Source organism: Hevea brasiliensis, chromosome 2, assembly GCF_030052815.1.
Source record: "Hevea brasiliensis isolate MT/VB/25A 57/8 chromosome 2, ASM3005281v1, whole genome shotgun sequence".
NCBI lineage: Eukaryota > Viridiplantae > Streptophyta > Magnoliopsida > Malpighiales > Euphorbiaceae > Hevea > Hevea brasiliensis.
This window is the reverse complement of record NC_079494.1, coordinates 10,686,213-10,707,390: the sequence shown is the minus strand read 5'-3', so window position 1 is coordinate 10,707,390 and position 21,178 is coordinate 10,686,213. Positions and strand designations below refer to the sequence as shown.

The window sequence follows — 21,178 nt, the reverse complement described above, 5'->3', positions numbered from 1 at the left end:
CTATGAAAGTCGGCTTCGCAAATCTAAACATCGGCCTGAAAAATCTATACCGCATATGTGAAAATGCAATCCATGAGACTAGACACAGAAGGAATCTGCTCAGCTTATTTATTTTTTATAATTATGATTAAGAAATTTTTAAGTCAATTTTAGCATATCAATATTAAGTCATCTTTTCGAATAATTTTAATGGTACACTTCCTCACATAGGTTTGATGCATTCAGGATAAATAATCATAGGGTGCTCATTAGTAGACTAAAAAACCTTATTGACAAAGAAGAGGAGCTCCTCTTCTTACTAACTAGGCTAACCATATTGGGCACTATGCTATCATTTACAATTCTTAGTTCTCAGGTTTTTTTAAATCTCTTTGGTGCTCTCAATTCGGCAACCTTTGCTCTTTGGTGCTCTCAATTAGGAAGTTGTTGGATGAAGATTTATATATTCGTATTTTTCATGTTTGCCATAGGTTGATTTTAGTGCAAATTGACTTGCAATTTTTACGTCTTTGTTTCTTATTGGTGTCCATGGGTTAGACTACCCTTATCGGGATATTAACTAGCAGTTGCTTTATGATCAACGTGGACTTACTTATACCTTCTGATGTATTGTTTAGTTTTGTTTTGAGTCATAGCATCCCTTTTTGAGGGAAAAAAAGAGATGATTCCAACTTTCATTCATGAAATAGGCCTAAAAACAATTGTTGACTAAATTACACTAATGGTCACTCAACTTTGAAATTTGTTTCATTTCAGTCATTTAGTTTCAATTTGTTACAAAAACATCATTCAACTTAAATTTTTGTTCAAAAAATGTCATCATGACCATTATATTTTTGCCCTATTTCTCATTTCTTATCACTTCTATATTTCTTTAATCAAAATAAAAATTAACTTTATAATATAAAATTTGATATATTAAAATTTTATAGTTGTATATTTTCTTATAATATAAAAAAATTTATCATTCAACACTAATAAAAAAATGATTGATACCATCCTTGTTCATACTAAAAGGCCAAGTGAAAATATCTTTATTTAATTCTAATAGTCATGAATTCGACTCTTAATGAAAGTGGACGACTCAATTAATAATTATCCATTATTTTATATTAATACAATATAATTTAACTTAATAAAATAACTTTTATATATATATATATATATATATCCATTATTTTATATTAATACAATATAATTTAACTTAATAAAATAACTTTTATATATATATATATATATATATATATATATATATATATATATATATATAACTTTAAAACCTTAAAAAAAAACCAAAAATTGAAAATCAAAATCAAAGAATTGAATCAAAATTAAATTAAAACATCTAAAAAATAAAATTTTTAATTTAAATTTCAAATTGAGTTTTATTTTTTTTTTTCAAAATTTCTTCTAAAAAATAGTTTAGTTGAATTTCTATATTATTAAAATAATTAATGCTATAATAGACCGTAAACTTGATTGTCTTCTGAGATGGTCCACCAGGCACTCTGATCTAAACCAAAACTTTGTTCTAGCATCGGTGAGGCATTGTCAATCCAAAGATACTTTCAAGATGCTCAGAAGGCGTTGATGCAAAATGCAAAGTCCGTTCGTCGATGCTCCTCTCCAATTGATGAAAATCGATTAATATATATAAAATAATGAATAATTATAAATTGAGACTTCCACTTTCATTAAGAATAGAAATCGTGAAAACCCCAAAAAAAAAAATTAATATAAAGTTTTTTCACTTCACCAACTTGTAATTTAAATAATGGATAGTGCCAATAATTTATTTTATTAGTGTGTTGAATAATAAAATTATTAGTGTGTTGAATAATAAAATTATTTATTATATTACAGGAAAATACATAAAATTTTCTATTTATTATAAAATCTTTCTGTTTATTGTGCTTTAAAATTTTAATATATCAAATTTTATATTATAAAATTAATTTTTATTTTGATTAAAGAAATATTGAAAGAATAAAAATAAAAAAAGAGCAAAGCTAAAGAGGATAAAAAGTAATTTTTTTTTTTTCTGTTAACAGCGGTTAACCTACTGTAATATGATAACTTTTTTAGCTAATACTTGCAAAGTCTTCAATGACAAAAAGAGACAATTGGAAGTCATTAATTAAAGCAATATAGACTTTTAGATTTTTCTTATCTGATTTATCATGAATTCAAAATACAAGATATATAATCTTATTTATTAAATATATGGGTCTCACATGATTGTATTTTGGGTTCATGATAGATTAGGCTATGCAAGAATTTTTCATAGACTATCATGTAGAGTGCTATCATCATCACCGTCCAAAAAGTTTCCTTTTAGATCGAATTTAGATTTTCATTGTAATTTTGGTTTTACTTTTCTATCTCATCGAGTGACTTACTGGGCTCATCTGGTTTGTACACTAGAATCGAAATCAGTATTAGAATAGTAATCAATGAAATAAAAAATGGAATGATAAATTTTCATTTATATTTGGTTTACTATAGAATCGAGTGAGATTCTTCTTCAAGTTATTTGATTTACATACATAAGCTGTAGGATCGGAATCAAACCTATTTAGTATAAAATTATATTTTTATTATTTTTCATTCTAATTAGGTATGATTAATTATAATTATAATTTTTAATTTTAGTTATTTATATGAAAATATAAAATAATAGTTTTATATTTAATTATTATTATAATTATTATAATTTTTATTTTATTTAATTATTATAATTATAAATATTATAATTAATATAATTATAATTATAATTTTTAATTAATTATTTAAAATTTTAAAATATTTTAATTACTGTAAATATTATAATTATAATTCTTTATTAATAGCATGAAAATACAAAAATTAACCCAACAAATAAAGTAAATTAATAAGATTAAGTATTTAATTTTTAGCAAGATAATCATTATCATTCATGTGTTTTGATTAGTACTTTAAAATGGAGAATAATTATTCTTTTTGTTACGAGAATGGAATGAAATAACGACTTTCCAAACATCTTCATTCCCACTCCTGGGTACTTTTTTGGTAGAAACTAACAAACGGAATCCTAATTTCATTCTGACTATACATACGGGACTTCTCATTCAAGAAAGGGCATGCTCTGAGACGACATGTAACACCCTCCCGGTAACTACTCCGTACATCCTACTGTTCCGGTGACCGGTGTCCGTCCGGACAGTTAGAATGTCCAGAAAAATATTTAAACTAAAGTGAGGAACCATAATTAACTCAAATATTGATAAGAAAAATTTAGTAAAAATTTTAGAAATAAAATACAAACAAGTTAAACGAGCCGGTGCCCTAGCGATGGGTAACCAGAGGGAAGTTGCGGTTCTCGCAACGAGGAGCCCTAGACCCCGGGGGAAAAATTATAAAATAATTTTTGGAACTCCAGAAAAGGGTTATTGAGGTTCCCATGGCATTAGAATGCCAAGAAAATACCTAGAAAAATTTTTCAATCGGTACAGACAATTTTGACCCGTTAAGCCAAACGGAGGGCATTTTGGTCATTTCGCCTTCAGAGGTGATTTTTGGCAGACTTGTCCAGTTGAGTAAATAATTAATATGACATAAAATATGAATAAACATTACTAGAAATTAAATTGAAAATGAGTAGTGGAGAAAAGAAAAGAAAATGAGGAAAAAGGGTTATTTATGACATCATGGTGATGTCATTAAGAAAATTTTAACCAATCACAATTAAGTACCATTTGACTAACTATTAAAAGACATGAAAGAAGACCAAAATAAGAAAAAATTGCAGCAGCCATCCTCCCCCAAAAAGCCAGCCGAAACCCTCTCCCCATCTCCCTCCATTAATTTGCAACAAAAGCTTCATTTTTCCTCTTCATTTCACCATAAAACCCTAGAGACCTTTCACTAAAATTTGTCCTAGCACCTTGTTAAACCTTTTGGCAGCCAAGAGGGAGAAAGAAAGTAAAGTTTGGGGCTTAGGAAATTCTGCCACTTAAAGGTTTGTGCAACTATAAACATAAAACTCTTAAATTTCATGATTTTGGACTTGAAATTTAGTAAGACTTGTAATTTAAATGAACAAAAACCTATGTGTATGAGCTCTTGAATTTCGGCTGCCCTAGAAAAGGAATATGTAGGAGTGTTTCTGATGAGCTTGAAGTGAAATAGAAACCATGTTTGAAGTTATAAACATATGAGTAATGCATTAGTAGCTAACCAAGGTAAATGGCATAAATCATGAATTTGAATTAGGGTTTAGGAAAGGTGAAAATGTGACTTGGCTTAGGAAATTGTTAGAGAACTTTTTAATGGTCAATTAGTGACTATTTTAGGTAAGTTGAGCGCAATTTGGACTGAAAAATGGGATTGCAAAGAGAAGGAGTAAGCTGCCCTAGGACAGCAGCAATGGACTGAGATTTCAGTCCAATTACACAGCCATAACTTTGGCTGTGTTAGTCCAATTGGTGTTTGGCCAATTGGACATGAAACTAGGCTTATAATGGCACATTTTTACTGAAGAAACCATACCCAAAAGACCAAAGCAAGAGGACCAAAACTTGGCCCCAATCCGGACACCCTGCAACTGATTCTGCAGAATTGACCAAATGAACAGTAACTGTTCATTTGGCCATAACTCACTGTATATTTGGTCAATTGACCTGAAATTTTTACAGCAAAAAGTTAAGACATAGAAAAACAACTTTCATGAAGGGACCTACCCCAAATTATGGCCAGAACCTAACCCAAATGACAGTGGAAGTCACTATTCATGTTACTGTAGATATGGTAATTTCTGCAGAATGGGAATCCGGCCAGCTGTGGTTTTTGGACCATATCTGGAGTTACAAAACTCCAAATGGAGTGATTCAAAAAAAGAAATTCAACTAGACAAAATAAGGAACAACTTTCATGTTTTACATTTCTTCAAATTCCCACAGCAACAGTGTCCAATGGAACAGTGAAGTTGACTCACAAAAACTGAAAATTCTGCTTGTGTTGGTTTAAACTTTGAAATGGTATAAATGCTTAATGCCAACAAGTTTGGAATGCCAAATGTGGTATGTTGGGAGTGCCAAAGTCAATGTACATATTTTTATTCTAAAAGTCAACATTTTTGTTGACCAATAAAATGAATAGTGACACTAAAAATTTGAAATTCACAAATTGAAGAATTTAAAAGTTTCAAATGCCCTAGTATACCTAACAAGATTGGTTTGGATAGTTTGGCATGCCAATAGGGTTCAGTTAGCAGTACTGCACATGGCAATATGCCATTCTGTGATTTCATGGCTTGTAGCCATTCTGACTTTGTATTGAGACTTGGCCTTGTGCCTGATATTATTCTGACTTGTTAGCCGCTCATTTGCACTGGGAGATGCATATGTGACCGATGGTGTGACGGCCCGAGGTACTAGGTACCCAGTGCCAGTTTACCCGTTATCTAGTCCAGTCGTCTAGTGTAGGTTACTTGAGGCAACCAAATGAATAAAAGTGAACAACGTTAACGAAATAATGGATATACCAATACCAAACAAAGAAAGCATACACATTCTATACACATTCATTTTCTTACTATTTTCTTCTATTATATTATTGCACCACTAAGCATTATTGCTTAGCGCGTTGCTTTTGCCACGCGTAGGTACTGGAGATCCCGATCGTGAGCCCAGTAGACAACGGTGAGGTGAGTCCATCCTGCGATTACGCACAGTGTCCGTGTCACCTCGTCACCTGCAGTGCATTGGTAGGACACTAGATGTCATTTTGTCATTTTGTAATTAAATTTTTATTTTCTCATATGTATTTGGGATTTATGTAATGTATTTTGCGGTTCATGTAAATAATAAAGATTTATGGTTATGTATGGAAGTAATTGAGTATTAAATTGTTGTTTATATATGAGAACCCTGAGAAAGGGATGTTTGAGAAATGAAAAGGTTGTTGAGACCTAAAATTGAAAAAAAAATGGTTGAGATCTTGATATTGAGTTTTGTGATGATATTGGAGTTGGGAATGAATGAATTTGTTTATTGGAAGTGTTTTTAACAGGTTCCGAAGAACTGTTTTCTCCATTTTTAGCCGGTACTCCGCTGGATTTTCTATAAAATTTTCGGAACCTCAAATAAATAAAAATTTTGCTAAATGGCTTAAATAAAGTATATTTCATAAATTATATGCAAAAGCATGATATAAATTAATTAAGGTATATTAGAGTGTTCCGGTACACCGTGTGGCATTACTTACTCGGGTATACTGTACACGGGTAAGAGGTGTCACATTTAGTGGTATCAGAGCATGATTTAGGCGTTTCTGGGCCTAGATTGAGTCCATACCATGCATTGCATTTGTAAGAGTCGAGGTGACACTAACGCAGATCTGTTTATCTTTCTTATTTTGAATAGGATATGGATCCTTCATCTCAGAGATCCGTTGAGGAGGAAGTGGAGAGTCATGCTCTACCTGCAGCGGTGAGGCTGGGGCATGAGAGAATGCGCTCGCCCGACTCAAGCGAGCTGCTCGACCTCCACGAGCCATGTTCCAACAAATGGCCGACTTCTTGGACAAATGGCCGGGGTAATGCCAGCACCACCACCACCACCATCTCCACAGCAGAAATCACACCTGGAAAGGCTAAGGAAGTTTGGAGCTGTGGACTTCTATGGCAAGAGAGAAGATGACTGCATTGCGGTAGAATTGGTTGAGCAGAGCAGGCGATACTAAAACAACTTCACTTTGCACTCCGAGCAAACACGGAAAGCTGCCATCTCTTTCTTGCAAGATGATGCATATGAGTGGTGGGACACCGTGTCGATGAAGTCGGATAGAAGTCAGTAACTTGGGACTTCTTTCTTTGAATTTAAGAAGAAATATGTAGTCTTGTATATACGGAAGAGAGAAGAAGAGAGTTTATTAACTGAGGCGAGACAGTGTCAATGGCGAATATGAGAAGGAGTTTGTTCGATTAAGCCGTTATGGAAGGGAGATAGTCCCTAATGAAGCTGAAAGGTGCAAGAGATTTAAAGAGGGATTAAATGACAACATCAAGATCCAGCTCACTGCCTTGGGAATCACAAAATTTACCAAGTTAGTGGAAGCTGCAATAAAGGTGGAAAAAGTAAGAATCAGTGAGCAGACTAGAAGAGAGACAGCAGAAGAGGGGACCGGGTCAGTCTAGTTCAGCCCCTGCATTTGGGAAGAAGTTCAAGGGTCCTCACACGAGTTCGGCTCGACCACGTGGTCGAGTCGGTCTCGGGGCCCGGGCCACGATTCACCCCTAGGAGAGGTCGGTCCACACCATCGGTGGGCGCTCTCCGAGGATGGGGTTCGAGGACCAGCCCCAACATCTTACGCATGTCCACACCGCACGAAGTGGCATAAGAAGTGTTGGAGAAATGGCGGTGCCTGCTTGAGGTGTGGGTCAACAGAGCATCGATTAAAGGCGTCCACGCAGAACTACTACGATTGCTCCAACACAAGCGACAGACACTGCTCTGCACCATAGAGAGGTAGAAAATCTAGCAAATCGGCGCGGTGGGACCATCACGAGGCGCATCTGAGCGGCAGAGAGGCGGATAACGGACCACTGCCGAGAAATTATGCCCACGAGCTCGGGAGGAGCAAGATGCCGGGCGTCATCGAGTGCGTTCTCCCTCTACAATACTCCTGTGCATGCATTGGTGGATCCAGGATCCACTCATTCCTACATTTGCGTCAACCTACCCGTAGAAAGGGGGATACTAGTAGGGGAGAGTGACCAAGACATTCTGGTCACTAATCCATTGGGCCACAGTGTAGTAGTGAATAAAGTATACAAGGGTTGCCCGTTAAGGATTCAAGGGTATGAATTCTCGGCAGACCTAATTGAGTTGCCCTTCCACGAGTTTGACGTGATTTTAGGAATGGACTGGTTGTCACGTCATCAGGCAATAGTTGATTGCAAATTGAAGAGAATTTCTCTAAAAACTTCAGAGGGTAATGAGATCACAGTTGTGGGGGAAAGGATAGATTTCTTGTCCAATGTCATCTCAGCCACCGTTGCAAGAAGAATGATGAGAAAAGGCTGTGAAGCCTACCTAGCATATGTGGTGGATACTAGGCAGGCTAAGCCAAACTTGAATGATATACCCACAGTAAGAGACTTCCCAGAGGTATTTCCTGAAGAGTTGCACAGTTTACCACCGAGAAAGGGAAGTCGAATTTGCTATTGAGACAACTGCCGGTACAACACCCATTTCCATTGCTCCTTATAGGATGGCACCATGAATTGAGGAGTTGAAAACTCGATTGCAGGAGTTGCTTGATAAGGGGTTCATACGCCCATGTGTCACCATGGGGAGCTCGGTCTGTTTGTGAAAAAGAAGGATGGGACTTTGAGACTATGCATCGATTCGGCGATTGAATAAAGTGATCGTGAAGAACAAATATCCGTTGCCTAGAATTGATGATCTGTTTGATCGGTTGAAGGGAGCAGGAGTATTTTCTAAGATTGATCTCGCATCGTATCATCGATTGAGGGTGAAGGATGCAGATGTGCCAAAGATCGCATTCAGACCCGATATGGGCATTATGAGTTCCTAGTGATGCCCTTTGGCCTAACAAATGCACCAGCAGCATTCATGGACCTTATGAACCGTATCTTCCATCCATACTTAGATCGGTTCGTAGTGGTCTTTATTGATGACATTTTGGTGTATTCCAAGACCAGGGAAGAACATGATGAGCATTTGAGGATTGTTCTACAAACCCTGAGAGAAAAGAAGCTGTATGCTAAGTTGTCCAAGTGTGACTTTTGGTTGAATGAGATTGCATTCCTTGGACACATAGTGTCAGCTGATGGGATTAAGTGGATCCCAAGAAAATAGAAGCAGTGATAGAATGGAAGCCTCCCAGAAACACAACTGAGGTCAGAAGCTTTTTGGGGCTAGCTGGGTATTATAGGAGATTTGTGAAGGGATTTTCCCTAATAGCTGCTCCAATGACCAAGTTGTTACACAAGAATGTCCGATTTGACTGGAATGACAAGTGTCAGACCAGTTTTGAGAAGTTAAAGGCTATGTTGACAGAGGCACGGTGTGCTACACCGGTGTCGAGAAAGGACTTCGTGGTCTCTGATGATGCCTCTCATAATGGGTTAGGGTGTGTATTGATGCAAGAGGGAAGGTGGTCGCCTATGCTTCCAGCGACTAAGGCCACATGAACAGAATTACCCTACCCATGATTTAGAGCTCGCAGCAATTATCTTCGCACTGAAGATATGGAGGCATTACTTGTATGGTGAAAAGTGCTATATTTACACAGACCACAAAAGCTTGAAATACTTGCCAACCCAGAAAGAGCTCAACCTTAGACAGAGGCGATGGATTGAGTTCTTGAAGGACTATGATTGTGTAATTGACTACCATCCTGGGAAGGCAAATGTAGTTACTGATGCTTTGAGCAGAAAATCCATGATAGCCTTGAGATCATTGAATGCCCGTCTAACTTTGATTCGAGATGGAGCTATTTTGGCTGACTTGCAAGTGAGGCCAAACCTGCTACAGCAGATTTTAGATGGGCAAAAGGCAGATGAGAAGCTAATGGCTATTATGAGCAAAATCTCAGAGGAAAAAGCAACTGATTATGAGGTGAAAGCAGATGGGTGTCTGTATTACAAAGGAAGACTGTGTGTACCAGATGATGGGGAATTGAAGGCCAGTATTCTAAAAGAGGCACACACCAGTGTATATGCTATGCACCCAGGAAGTACAAAGATGTATCATGATCTGAAGCTTCAGTATTGGTGGCCTGGTATGAAGAGGGACATAGCTGACTATGTGACTAAATGCTTGACATGTCAGCAAGTCAAGGCAGAACATCAAGTTCCATCAGGTTTGCTACAGCCTATACGCATACCTGAATGGAAATGGGATCGGGTCACCATGGATTTTGTAAGTGGTCTACCCCTCACCCAGAAGAAACATGATGCAGCATGGGTGATAGTTGATAGATTGACAAAGTCAGCACACTTTCTGCCAGTTAGGACTGACTACTCACTAGAGAGGTTAGCAGAATTGTATATCAGTGAGATAGTTAGACTGCATGGAATTCCACTTTCCATCATATCTGATCGAGACCCAAGGTTTACATCGAGATTCTGGAAGAAGTTGCATGAATCCTTGGGTACACAACTCCATTTCAGCACAGCTTTCCATCCTCAGACGGATGGGCAATCTGAAAGAGTAATCCAGGTAAATAATTGAAACCAATGAAATTGATACAAATATTGAATTGAAGTGATAACAATAACGTGAAATACTTGTCAGGTCCTTGAGGATATGCTGAGGAGTTGTGTCATTGAGTTTGAGGGAAGTTGGGATAGATACCTCCCACTGGCAGACTTTGCATACAACAATAGCTACCAAGCTAGTATCCAAATGGCCCCGTATGAAGCGCTGTATGGGAGAAAATGTAGAACTCAGCAGGTCTTTGGACTGAATTGGGCGAAGACAAACTGGTAGGGCCAGACCTGGTGAAATAGGCTGAGGAGAAGGTAAAATCAATCAAAGCCAACTTAAAGGTTACCTCAGATAGACATAAATCCTATGCTGACTTGAAGAGAAAGGAAATAGAATACACAGTTGGCGACAAAGTGTTCCTCAAGGTGTCACCGTGGAAGAAGGTATTGAGGTTTGGAAGAAAAGGTAAGTTAAGCCCTAGGTTCATTGGCCCATATGAAGTCATTGAGCGTGTGGGTCCAGAGCCTATAGGCTAGCTTTACCACAGTGGACAAGATCCACAATGTGTTCCACGTGTCCATGCTCAGAAGATACCGCTCAGATCCTTCACATGTCATCTCCAGGGAAGAAATTGAAATACAACCGGATTTGACATATGAAGAAGAACCTCTACGGATCCTAGCTCGGGAAGTGAAAGAGTTGAGGAACACGCAGATTCCATCGTGAAAGTGCTTTGGAGGCACCACAACACCGAGGAGGCAACTTGGGAAAGTGAAGAGACGATGAGGCAACAGTTCCCTCAACTGTTTGCATCAGGTAAATTTCAAGGACGAAATTTAAATTAGAGGGGAAGAGTTGTAACACCCTCCCGGTAACTACTCCGTACATCCTACTGTTCCGGTGACCGGTGTCGGTCCGGACAGCTAGAATGTCTGGAAAAATATTTAAACTAAAGTGAGGAACCATAATTAACTCAAATACTGATAAGGAAAATTTAGTAAAAATTTTAGAAATAAAATACAAACAAGTTAAACGAGCCGGTGCCCTAGCGATGGGTAACCAGAGGGAAGTTGCGGTTCTCGCAACGAGGAGCCCTAGACCCGGGGGAAAAATTATAAAATAATTTTTGGAACTCCAGAAAAGGGTTATTGAGGTTCCCATGGCATTAGAATGCCAAGAAAATACCTAGAAAAATTTTTCAATCGGTACAGACAATTTTGACCCGTTAAGCCAAACGGAGGGCATTTTGGTCATTTCGCCTTCAGAGGTGATTTTTGGCCGACTTGTCCAGTTGAGTAAATAATTAATATGACATAAAATATGAATAAACATTACTAGAAATTAAATTGAAAATGAGTAGTGGAGGAAAGAAAAGAAAATGAGGAAAAAGGGTTATTTATGACATCATGGTGATGTCATTAAGAAAATTTTAACCAATCACAATTAAGTACCATTTGACTAACTATTAAAAGACATGAAAGAAGACCAAAATAAGAAAAAATTGCAGCAGCCATCCTCCCCCAAAAAGCCAGCCGAAACCCTCTCCCCATCTCCCTCCATTAATTTGCAACAAAAACTTCATTTTTCCTCTTCATTTCACCCTAAAACCCTAGAGACCTTTCACTAAAATTTGTCCTAGCACCTTGCTAAACCTTTTGGCAGCCAAGAGAGAGAAAGAAAGTGAAGTTTGGGGCTTGGGAAATTCTACCACTTAAAGGTTAGTGCAACTATAAACATAAAACTCTTAAATTTCATGATTTTGGACTTGAAATTTAGTAAGACTTGTAATTTAAATGAACAAAAACCTATGTGTATGAGCTCTTGAATTTCGGCTGCCCTAGAAAAGGAATATGTAGGAGTGTTTTTGATGAGCTTGAAGTGAAATAGAAACCATGTTTGAAGTTATAAACATATGAGTAATGCATTAGTAGCTAACCAAGGTAAATGGCATAAATCATGAATTTGAATTAGGGTTTAGGAAAGGTGAAAATGTGACTTGGCTTAGGAAATTGTTAGAGAACTTTTTAATGGTCAATTAGTGACTATTTTACGTAAGTTGAGCACAATTTGGACTGAAAAATGGGATTGCAAAGAGAAGGAGTAAGCTGCCCTAGGACAGCAGCAATGGACTGAGATTTCAGTCCAATTACACAGCCATAACTTTGGCTGTGTTAGTCCAATTGGTGTTTGGCCAATTGGACATGAAACTAGGCTTATAATGGCACATTTTTGCTGAAGAAACCATGCCCAAAAGACCAAAGCAAGAGGACCAAAACTTGGCCCCAATCCGGACACCCTGCAACTGATTCTGCAGAATTGACCAAATAAACAGTAACTGTTCATTTAGCCATAAATCACTGTAGATTTGGTCAATTGACCTGAAATTTTTACAGCAACAAGTTAAGACATAGACAAACAACTTTCATGAAGGGACCTACCCCAAATTATGGCCAGAACCTAACCCAAATGACAGTGGAATTCACTGTTCATGTTATTATAGATATGGTAATTTCTGCAGAATGGGAATCCGGCCAGCTATGGTTTTTGGACCATATCTGGAGTTACAAAACTCCAAATGGAGTGATTCAAAAAAAGAAATTCAACTAGACAAAATAAGGAACAACTTTCATGTTTTATATTTCTTCAAATTCCCACAGCAACAGTGTCCAATAGAACAGTGAAGTTGACTCAAAAAACTGAAAATTCTGCTTGTGTTGGTTTAAACTTTGAAATGGTATAAATGCTTAATGCCAACAAGTTTGGAATGCCAAATGTGGTATGTTGGGAGTGCCAAAGTCAATGTACATATTTTTATTCTAAAAGTCAACATTTTTGTTGACCAATAAGATGAATAGTGACACTAAAAATTTGAAATTCACAAATTGAAGAATTTAAAAGTTTCAAATGCCCTAGTATACCTAACAAGATTGGTTTGGATAGTTTGGCATGCCAATAGGGTTCAGTTAGCAGCACTGCACATGGCAATATGCCATTCTGTGATTTCATGGCTTGTAGCCATTCTGACTTTGTATTGAGACTTGGCCTTGTGCCTGATATTATTTACAGCTTGTTAGCTGTTCTGTTGCACACCGGGAGATGCATATGTGACCGATGGTGTGACGGCCCGAGGTACTAGGTACCCAGTGCCAGTTTACCCGTTATCCAGTCCAGTCGTCTAGTGTAGGTTACTTGGGGCAACCAAATGAATAAAAGTGAACAACGTTAACGAAATAATGGATATACCAATACCAAACAAAGAAAGCATACACATTCTATACACATTCATTTTCTTACTATTTTCTTCTATTATATTATTGCACCACTAAGCATTATTGCTTAGCGCGTTGCTTTTGCCACGCGTAGGTACTGGAGATCCCGATCGTGAGCCCAGTAAACCACGTAGGTGAGTCCATCCTGCAGATTCTGCGATGTCCGTGTCACCTCGTCACCTGCAGTGCATTGGTAGGACACTAGATGTCATTTTGTCATTTTGTAATTAAATTTTTATTTTCTCATATGTATTTGGGATTTATGTAATGTATTTTGCGGTTCATGTAAATAATAAAGATTTATGGTTATGTATGGAAGTAATTGAGTATTAAATTGTTGTTTATATATGAGAACCCTGAGAAAGGGATGTTTGAGAAATGAAAAGGTTGTTGAGACCTAAAATTGAAAAAAAAATGGTTGAGATCTTGATATTGAGTTTTGTAATGATATTGAAGTTGGGAATGAATGAATTTGTTTATTGGAAGTGTTTTTAACAGGTTCCGAAGAACTGTTTTCTCCATTTTTAGCCGGTACTCCGCCGGATTTTCTATAAAATTTTCGGAACCTCAAATAAATAAAAATTTTGCTAAATGGCTTAAATAAAGTATATTTCATAAATTATATGCAAAAGCATGATATAAATTAATTAAGGTATATTAGAGTGTGCCGGTACACCGTGTGGCATTACTTACTCGGGTATACTGTACACGGGTAAGGGGTGTCACACGACATGAACCCAATTGCAAGCCCGCCTTATGCCAAAAACTCACAGGCAAGAGTTTAGTCCACAGGTTGGGCTGCCTTTGGCCTCAAACAGCGTCAGAAACAAGGTCTTCAACTTCAACGAGTCAGCGATGATCTTTTTCCACCCCTGCCAACCACTAGCATCACCTCTCTTCGTCCCTGTGTGAACCTATAGAACAATAATGGTTTTTCTGCTGGGCCTTTCTCATTCGTATTACTACATTCTGCAGATTTTCCACCCATAACAAAGAATGGTAATTGCAATAAATTGACACCAGTTAGTGATTCTGGTTTAGTTAAGGTTCTCGAGGAGAAGGATCTTGATTTTGCCTTCAAACATCTCAAAGAACTTCACAGCTAGACTGACGAAAGTTTGATCGAGGATATCATGGCCTCTGTGAATAATGATATTGATAAGGCCACAACTTTGTTAGAAGAGATGATTTCTACTGGCAACTCTATGGAGAAGGAGGAAGCAACGAATTTACCTAATTGTGATGATTTTCGATGTGAAGAAGGGGGAAAAGAGATTGCTTTGTTAGGACAGACCTCAGACCTTGCTGCAGACAAAGCTGATCTAAGCTCTACACTTATGGTGCTTTCAAAGGTAATCACAAACAATTGAAGGATGTGCATATTGCCTGTGGACATAGGCTCTCCAACGCTGCTGCTGCACACAAGAAACCAATTCTAGGGCAGTTGAGGTCCTTGACTGTTAAGCCTGAGTGGGAAGAGCAAGATGTTTACTCGAGCCATCGAAGAAACGCACTAAGGATGATGAGGTCGACAGCTTGGCACTCCATGTAACATCCTCCCCGTAGCAACTCCGTACATTCTACTGTTCCGGTGACCGGTGTCAGTCTGGACAGCTAGAACATCCGAAAAAAAAAAATATTTAAACTAAATTCAGGAACCATAATTAACTCAAATATTAATAAGAAAAATTTAGTAAAAATTTTAGAAATAAAATACAACTAAGTAAAACGAGCTGGTGCCCAAGCGATGGGTAACCGGAGGGAAGTTCCGGTTCTCGCGATGAGGAGCCCTAGACCCGGGGGAAAAATTGTAAAATAATTTTTGGGACTCCAGAGAAGGGTTACTGAGGTTCCCATGGCATTAGAATGCCAAGAAAATACCTAGAAAAATTTTTCAATCGGTACAGACGATTTTGACCCGTTAAGCCAAATGGAGGGCATTTTGGTCATTTCGCCTTCAGAGGTGATTTTTGGTCGACTTGTCCAGTTGAGTAAATAATTAATATGACAAAAAATATGAAGAAACATTACTAAAAATGAAATTGGAAATGAGTAGTGAAAGAAAAGAAAAGAAAATGCAAAATAATGCAAATAATGACATAGTATGATGTCATTAAGAAAATTTTAACCAATCACAATTAAGTACCATTTGACTAAATATTAAAAAGACATGAAAGAAGACCAAAAAAAAAAAAAGAAAAACGTGAGCAGCCATCCCTCCCCAAAGAAACAGCCGAAACCCATGTTCCCCTCCCTCCATTGATGAGCTTGGCAAGCTCATGAAGCCCTAAACTCCCACCATATTTCCTCAAGTTCTCAACACAAAAATTTATTCTAGAAGCTTGATAAGGTGTTTGGGAGCAAAAGGGAGAAGAGAAATTAAAGTTGGCAAGCTTGGAGATTCTTCAAGTTGAGGTTAGTGCATTAGATACCTAAATTTTTTTTTACTTTCATGATTAGCAACTTGAATTGAGTAAGAACTTGTGACTTAAATGAACAAAAACTAAGTGTATGTGGCCCATGGATTTCGGCTGCCCCTAAGTAAGGAACAAGATTAGTGCTTTAATAGACTTGGAGTGCACTAGGGATTATGCTTAAAGTATATAAATATAAGTAAAATGGATTAGTTAGTAAATTCAAGCATGTGGTGAAATGGAGATAGGAATTAGGGTTTTGAGAAGTGAAAAATTGGACTTGGCATTTGAATTGATTAAAGAACATTATAATGGTCAATTAGTGACCATTTTAGGTAAGTTAAGCACAATTTGGACTGAAAAATAGAATTGCAAAGTGAAAAGGTAGGCTGCCCTAGGACAGCAGCAGAGGGACTGAAAATTCAGTCCACTTGCACTGCCATAACTTGGGCTGTGTTGGTCCAATTGGTGTTTGGCCAATTGGACATGAAACTAGGCTTGTAATGGCACATTTTTGCTGAAGAAACCATGTCCAAAAGACCAAAGCAAGAGGACCAAAACTTGGCCCCAATCCGGATACCCTGCAAACAGCCCCTGCAGAATGACCAAATGAACAGTAACTGTTCATTTGGCCATAACTCACTGTAGATTTGGTCAATTGACCTGAAATTTTTACAGCAACAAGTTAAGACATAGACAAACAACTTTCATGAAGAAACCTACCCCAAATTATGACCAGAACCTAACCCAAATGGCAATCACAGTCACTGTTCAAACCTGTAACTCTGCAGATTTTGATTTGAGCAGTAATGTTTGGATGGCTATAACTCTCTCTAGAAAACTCGGATTTAGGTGATTCTTGAACCGATGGAAACCTAAGGCATAGTAGAACATTTCATATGAAGAAAGTTAGACCAAATTATGAACTTAATTTGGTCAAATTACTGACCAAAGTTGGACCAAAATCTGCCAAAACCCAAAAGTGTAGCATGAGCGATTGCGTGAACAGTAAACTTATTTTGGCCATAACTTGAGCTACAAAACTCCAAATGGAGTGATTCAAAAAAAAAATTCAACTAGACAAAATAAGGAACATTTTCTATGAAGGAAGTTTTGTCAAATTCCAACAGTAGATCGACCAATAGAACAGTGCAACTTCGGAGCACCAAAACCGAAAATTGGCAATTTTGCCAAAATGACCTAAGCTTTGAGAAAGTGACCAAAACTAACAAGTTTTAAATGCAAAATGTGGTACATTGGGAGTGTTAAAACCAATGCACCTATGTTCTATGCAAAAGTCAACTTTTTGTTGACTATTGAAGTGAATAGTGACATAAAAACTTGAAATTCAAAAATTGAAGAATTCAAAAGTATCAAATGCCCTAGTAGGCCTAATGTGATTGGTTTGGATAGGTTGGCATGCCAATAGGGTTCTGATAGCAGTACTGCGTATGATGTATGGCTTCATTGCCATTCTGTGATGTGATAAGCCTATGCTATACTGATTATGATGTTTTACTTGGCTTTATGCCTTATTGCTTATATGGCTTATTAGCCTTTCTGTTTGCACACCGGGTGACACATTGTGACCGATGGTGTGACGAGGTACACAGTACCCGTGCTAGTTTACCCGTTTATCCAGTCCGGTCAATTTGTATAGGTTACTTGGGCATGGAAAAGTATAACTGTAATTGAACTGATTGTTAAAGAAAATACGAAAACTAAATATCAGGAATGATTACGATAGAATACAAAGAAACTTAAAATTCATGAAGAAGTTAATATCATAAAACGTAATTAGCCCTCGACTAAACACTAAGTTGGTAATTATTCAGTTCTTATGAACACAATGGCTAAGAAATTATGATTTTTATTTGCATATTATTTCTTTCTATTTTATTATTTGCACCACTAAGCTTTATGCTTAGCGCGTCGCTTTTGCAACTCGTAGGTACTGAAGATTGGATAGAGGGCCAGTAGATCACAAATTCGGTAAGGCAGTTCACAGTTCTGCATAGTGTCTGTGTCACCTCACTGTCAGCAGTGCATTGGTAGGACGCTAGATGTCATTTTGGTATTTTGTAATTGATTTTATTTTCTCATATGTATTTGAACTTATGTAATATATTTTGATATTCATGTAAATAATGAAAAGTGTGGTTGTAAATGGAAAAGTGAATGTTTATCTATGATATATGCATGGTATCATATGAGATGGATGAATGATTGAGAAATGAATGGTTGACAAATGTTGAGAACTGAAATTGAGAAATATTGATGAGATTTTGATATTGGAGTTTGGAAATGATTGAATGTGAATATTGGAAGTGTTTTTCACAGGTTCCAAAGAACTGTTTTCTCCATTTTTAGCCGGTACTCTGCCGGATTTTCCATAAAATTTTCGGAACCTCAAATAAATTATTTCAATAAATGAATTATATTTCACAAGTTATATTCAAAAGGAAGAATAAAAATGAATTAAGATAAAATAGAGTGTTCGGCACACTGAGTGGCAGAACATGCTCGGCTACACTGTAGTCGGGTAAGGGGTGTCACACTCCAGGGCAGCCACTAATGCCTTTCTGAGAGGAGATCATTTTTCTGCCCACCAGCACTCATCAAAGGCTCGTAAAGAATGGTTGGATGCAGAAAGACTCAATGCTAAGGCAGCTAAGGAAATTTTGAGCATAAGAAATAGTGAAAATGATCCATGGACGTTGGATTTGCATGGTCTTCACGCAGCAGAGGCTATTAAAGCCTTGCAAACACATCTGAACAAAATTGAGACCCTTCTAAAGAATCAACCAGTATCCTATGGGCCCTTTATTAGCATAGACGTGGAGAACTTGGACAAACAACAGACGAGATTTAGGCAAAGAACAGCATCATTACAAGTAATTACAGGTGTAGGCAATCACAGTAGAGGTCAAGCTGTACTCCCAACAGCGGTGAGAAGTTTCCTTAGTGAAAACAGATATGACTTTGATGAAGCAAGGCCAGGTGTAATTTCTGTTCGCCCTAAATTCTGTCACAGGTGAATGGTCAGTTTACACATGGATGTGCAGAATGACATCCTTGCGTCCTGAGTTGTAGTTGACTTTATTCATGTCGAAAGATCTCATGATATTATTGAACGTATCTACTTGTGTTGTTAATGTTAGGATATTTGCTTGAAATGGAACTTCTATTCTAAATTGTATTTTATCCGAAAAAATTGGGGTTGTTCATCGATTGTTTTTATGTTTTTCATCTTAATGGATGAATGATGGGATGCTGAAACCCAACAGCAGACACAAAACGAAAGTCGAGAGATTTATACAATATCTAACAATTCAAATCCAACACCATGGACTTGCTACAGAGAGCCGCCTCCATTAAGAGGAAAATGGAAAGACCAAGTGAAAAGCTATTAAGATGCACGAACTTCCCGTGTGCTTCTCAACAGATCTTTAGACTCACCGCCATCACCATCTTCCTTTCCACCAAATTCTATGCCCTGGAATGTGACCCTAGATGACCTATGCTGACTACCAAAGCCAAGCCAGTGCAAAAGCCCCTGCCAAGGCCCTGCAGCCGCCAACTATTAAGAAGCAAAGTCCCAATTCCAATTTACTCTTTGAACAAGATTGTTTATTCAGGGATCTAAAACATTCAGAATTTCCTGAGATAGATTAACTAGATATTTTGCCTAGAGCAAAGAGATGTAAATGGTGTACCTTCACCTAGACCCAAAACATTTATTGGCATTCCTGCCCACAGAACATTGAGGAATAGTAATAAAATGCTCAGTATCAAGACATGAAGAGTTTTTGCTAAGGTTTATTTTACGAGAATAAAAAAAAAAAAATAATAGTAATAAAACATGTTAAAAATTCGAATAATTGTTAGCACATTTTGACATGTGATGGAAAAAGATGCACATTGAAACTTTTGATTACTGGCTTTATAATATGTTCAAATTCATTACCTTGCTTAAATTAAATAAGCAGGATGGTAGTAAAAAGGGTGATTAATCAAAAGAAAGGGTGAAGGGAGTTTGCAGAAATAACAAGGGCGGCAATCTACTCGGTGCTCATAAGTTACAACACAGAGTTGAGAGTTCCACAATAGACTTGATGAGGAATTTCAGCTTATGATTAAGTGACCCAAAAGCCTTTTTACTTCTGAAAATTGGCCTGTTTGAGTGTTGTCCAGAAAAACTCAATGTTGTTTCCTAAGCCTACTTTCTTTCTCTTATTCTTCTTTTGCTAAGTGAAATTATTTAATTTTCTTCAACATGGAGCACTATGAAATTGTTAAAAATGCTACAAATTTTCTGTTTAAAGTTCAAGATGAAAAAAAAATAATGTAAAAGTAATAAAATTATAGCTACAAAAATTGAGTATATCTACTAGTGGCTTATAATTACAGTTCATATGATATTAGCAGTTGGTTAACTCACCTTGAAAAAAAAAATCCAAAAGCTTTATTTTTTTTTTTTTGTAACTTTGGGCAAGCATCACAATTTGTGTATGTTTTGCAGGTTCAAAAATCGAGAACAATGTATGCTCTTTAGCTTAACCCAACTATCCATTACCCAGCTTCATCCAAACTCCTGGCGTCTGCTCGTAGGTTTCTGAGCAATGTGCCAAGCCAGGGATTTTGACTAAAAAGGTGTAATAAAAAAAAAATTATACAAAAAAAGGTGATTTTGAAAGTAATTACTAAAAAGGGGTGAATTACGCTGAACTTAACGAGCTGAGTACGGAACGCTAGTTATAATAGCGTTTTTAAGATCCGGACGCTATTGTTCGCATCAAAAATTTTAAAGGAAAGCTGGACACTATTCAAAATAGCGTCCAGCTTTCCTTTAAATAATAAAAAATTAATAAAAAAAATTTAAAGGTTGGACGCTACTTATAGTAGCATCCAACTTTTTTTTTTAATTTTTAATTATTATATATATTTAAAATAAAAAATAAATATTATTTTAATAAATAAAATTATAATATTTAATATTATATATTATAATATTTTTATTATAAATATTATTTTTTAATTTAAAATTAAATTAAAATTTAATAAAATAAAAAATTAAAATTAAAAAAATAAATAATTAAAAAGATTTAAGAAAAGTTGGACGCTACTGTACAACTTTTCTTTAAAATTTTAATTATTTTATTTTATATTTGAAATAAATTAAAAATATTATTTTAATAAATAAAGTTATAATAATTAATATTATATATTATAATATTTTTTATTTTTTTAAATTTTATTATAAAATAAAAATATTATAATA

The 21,178-nt window shown here is 36.4% G+C and overlaps 1 protein-coding gene across 1 annotated transcript; it reads left to right on the top strand.

Annotated features, from left to right (window-relative positions):
• The first annotated feature begins 14,616 nt into the window (after positions 1-14,616).
• LOC131177885 (uncharacterized) lies at positions 14,617-18,935 on the top strand. Its single transcript, XM_058143053.1, has 3 exons — positions 14,617-14,737; positions 14,836-15,031; positions 18,461-18,935. The coding sequence occupies exons 1-3, from the start codon at positions 14,617-14,619 to the stop codon at positions 18,933-18,935; spliced, it is 792 nt and encodes a 263-aa protein (XP_057999036.1).
• Positions 18,936-21,178: the final 2,243 nt, after the last annotated feature.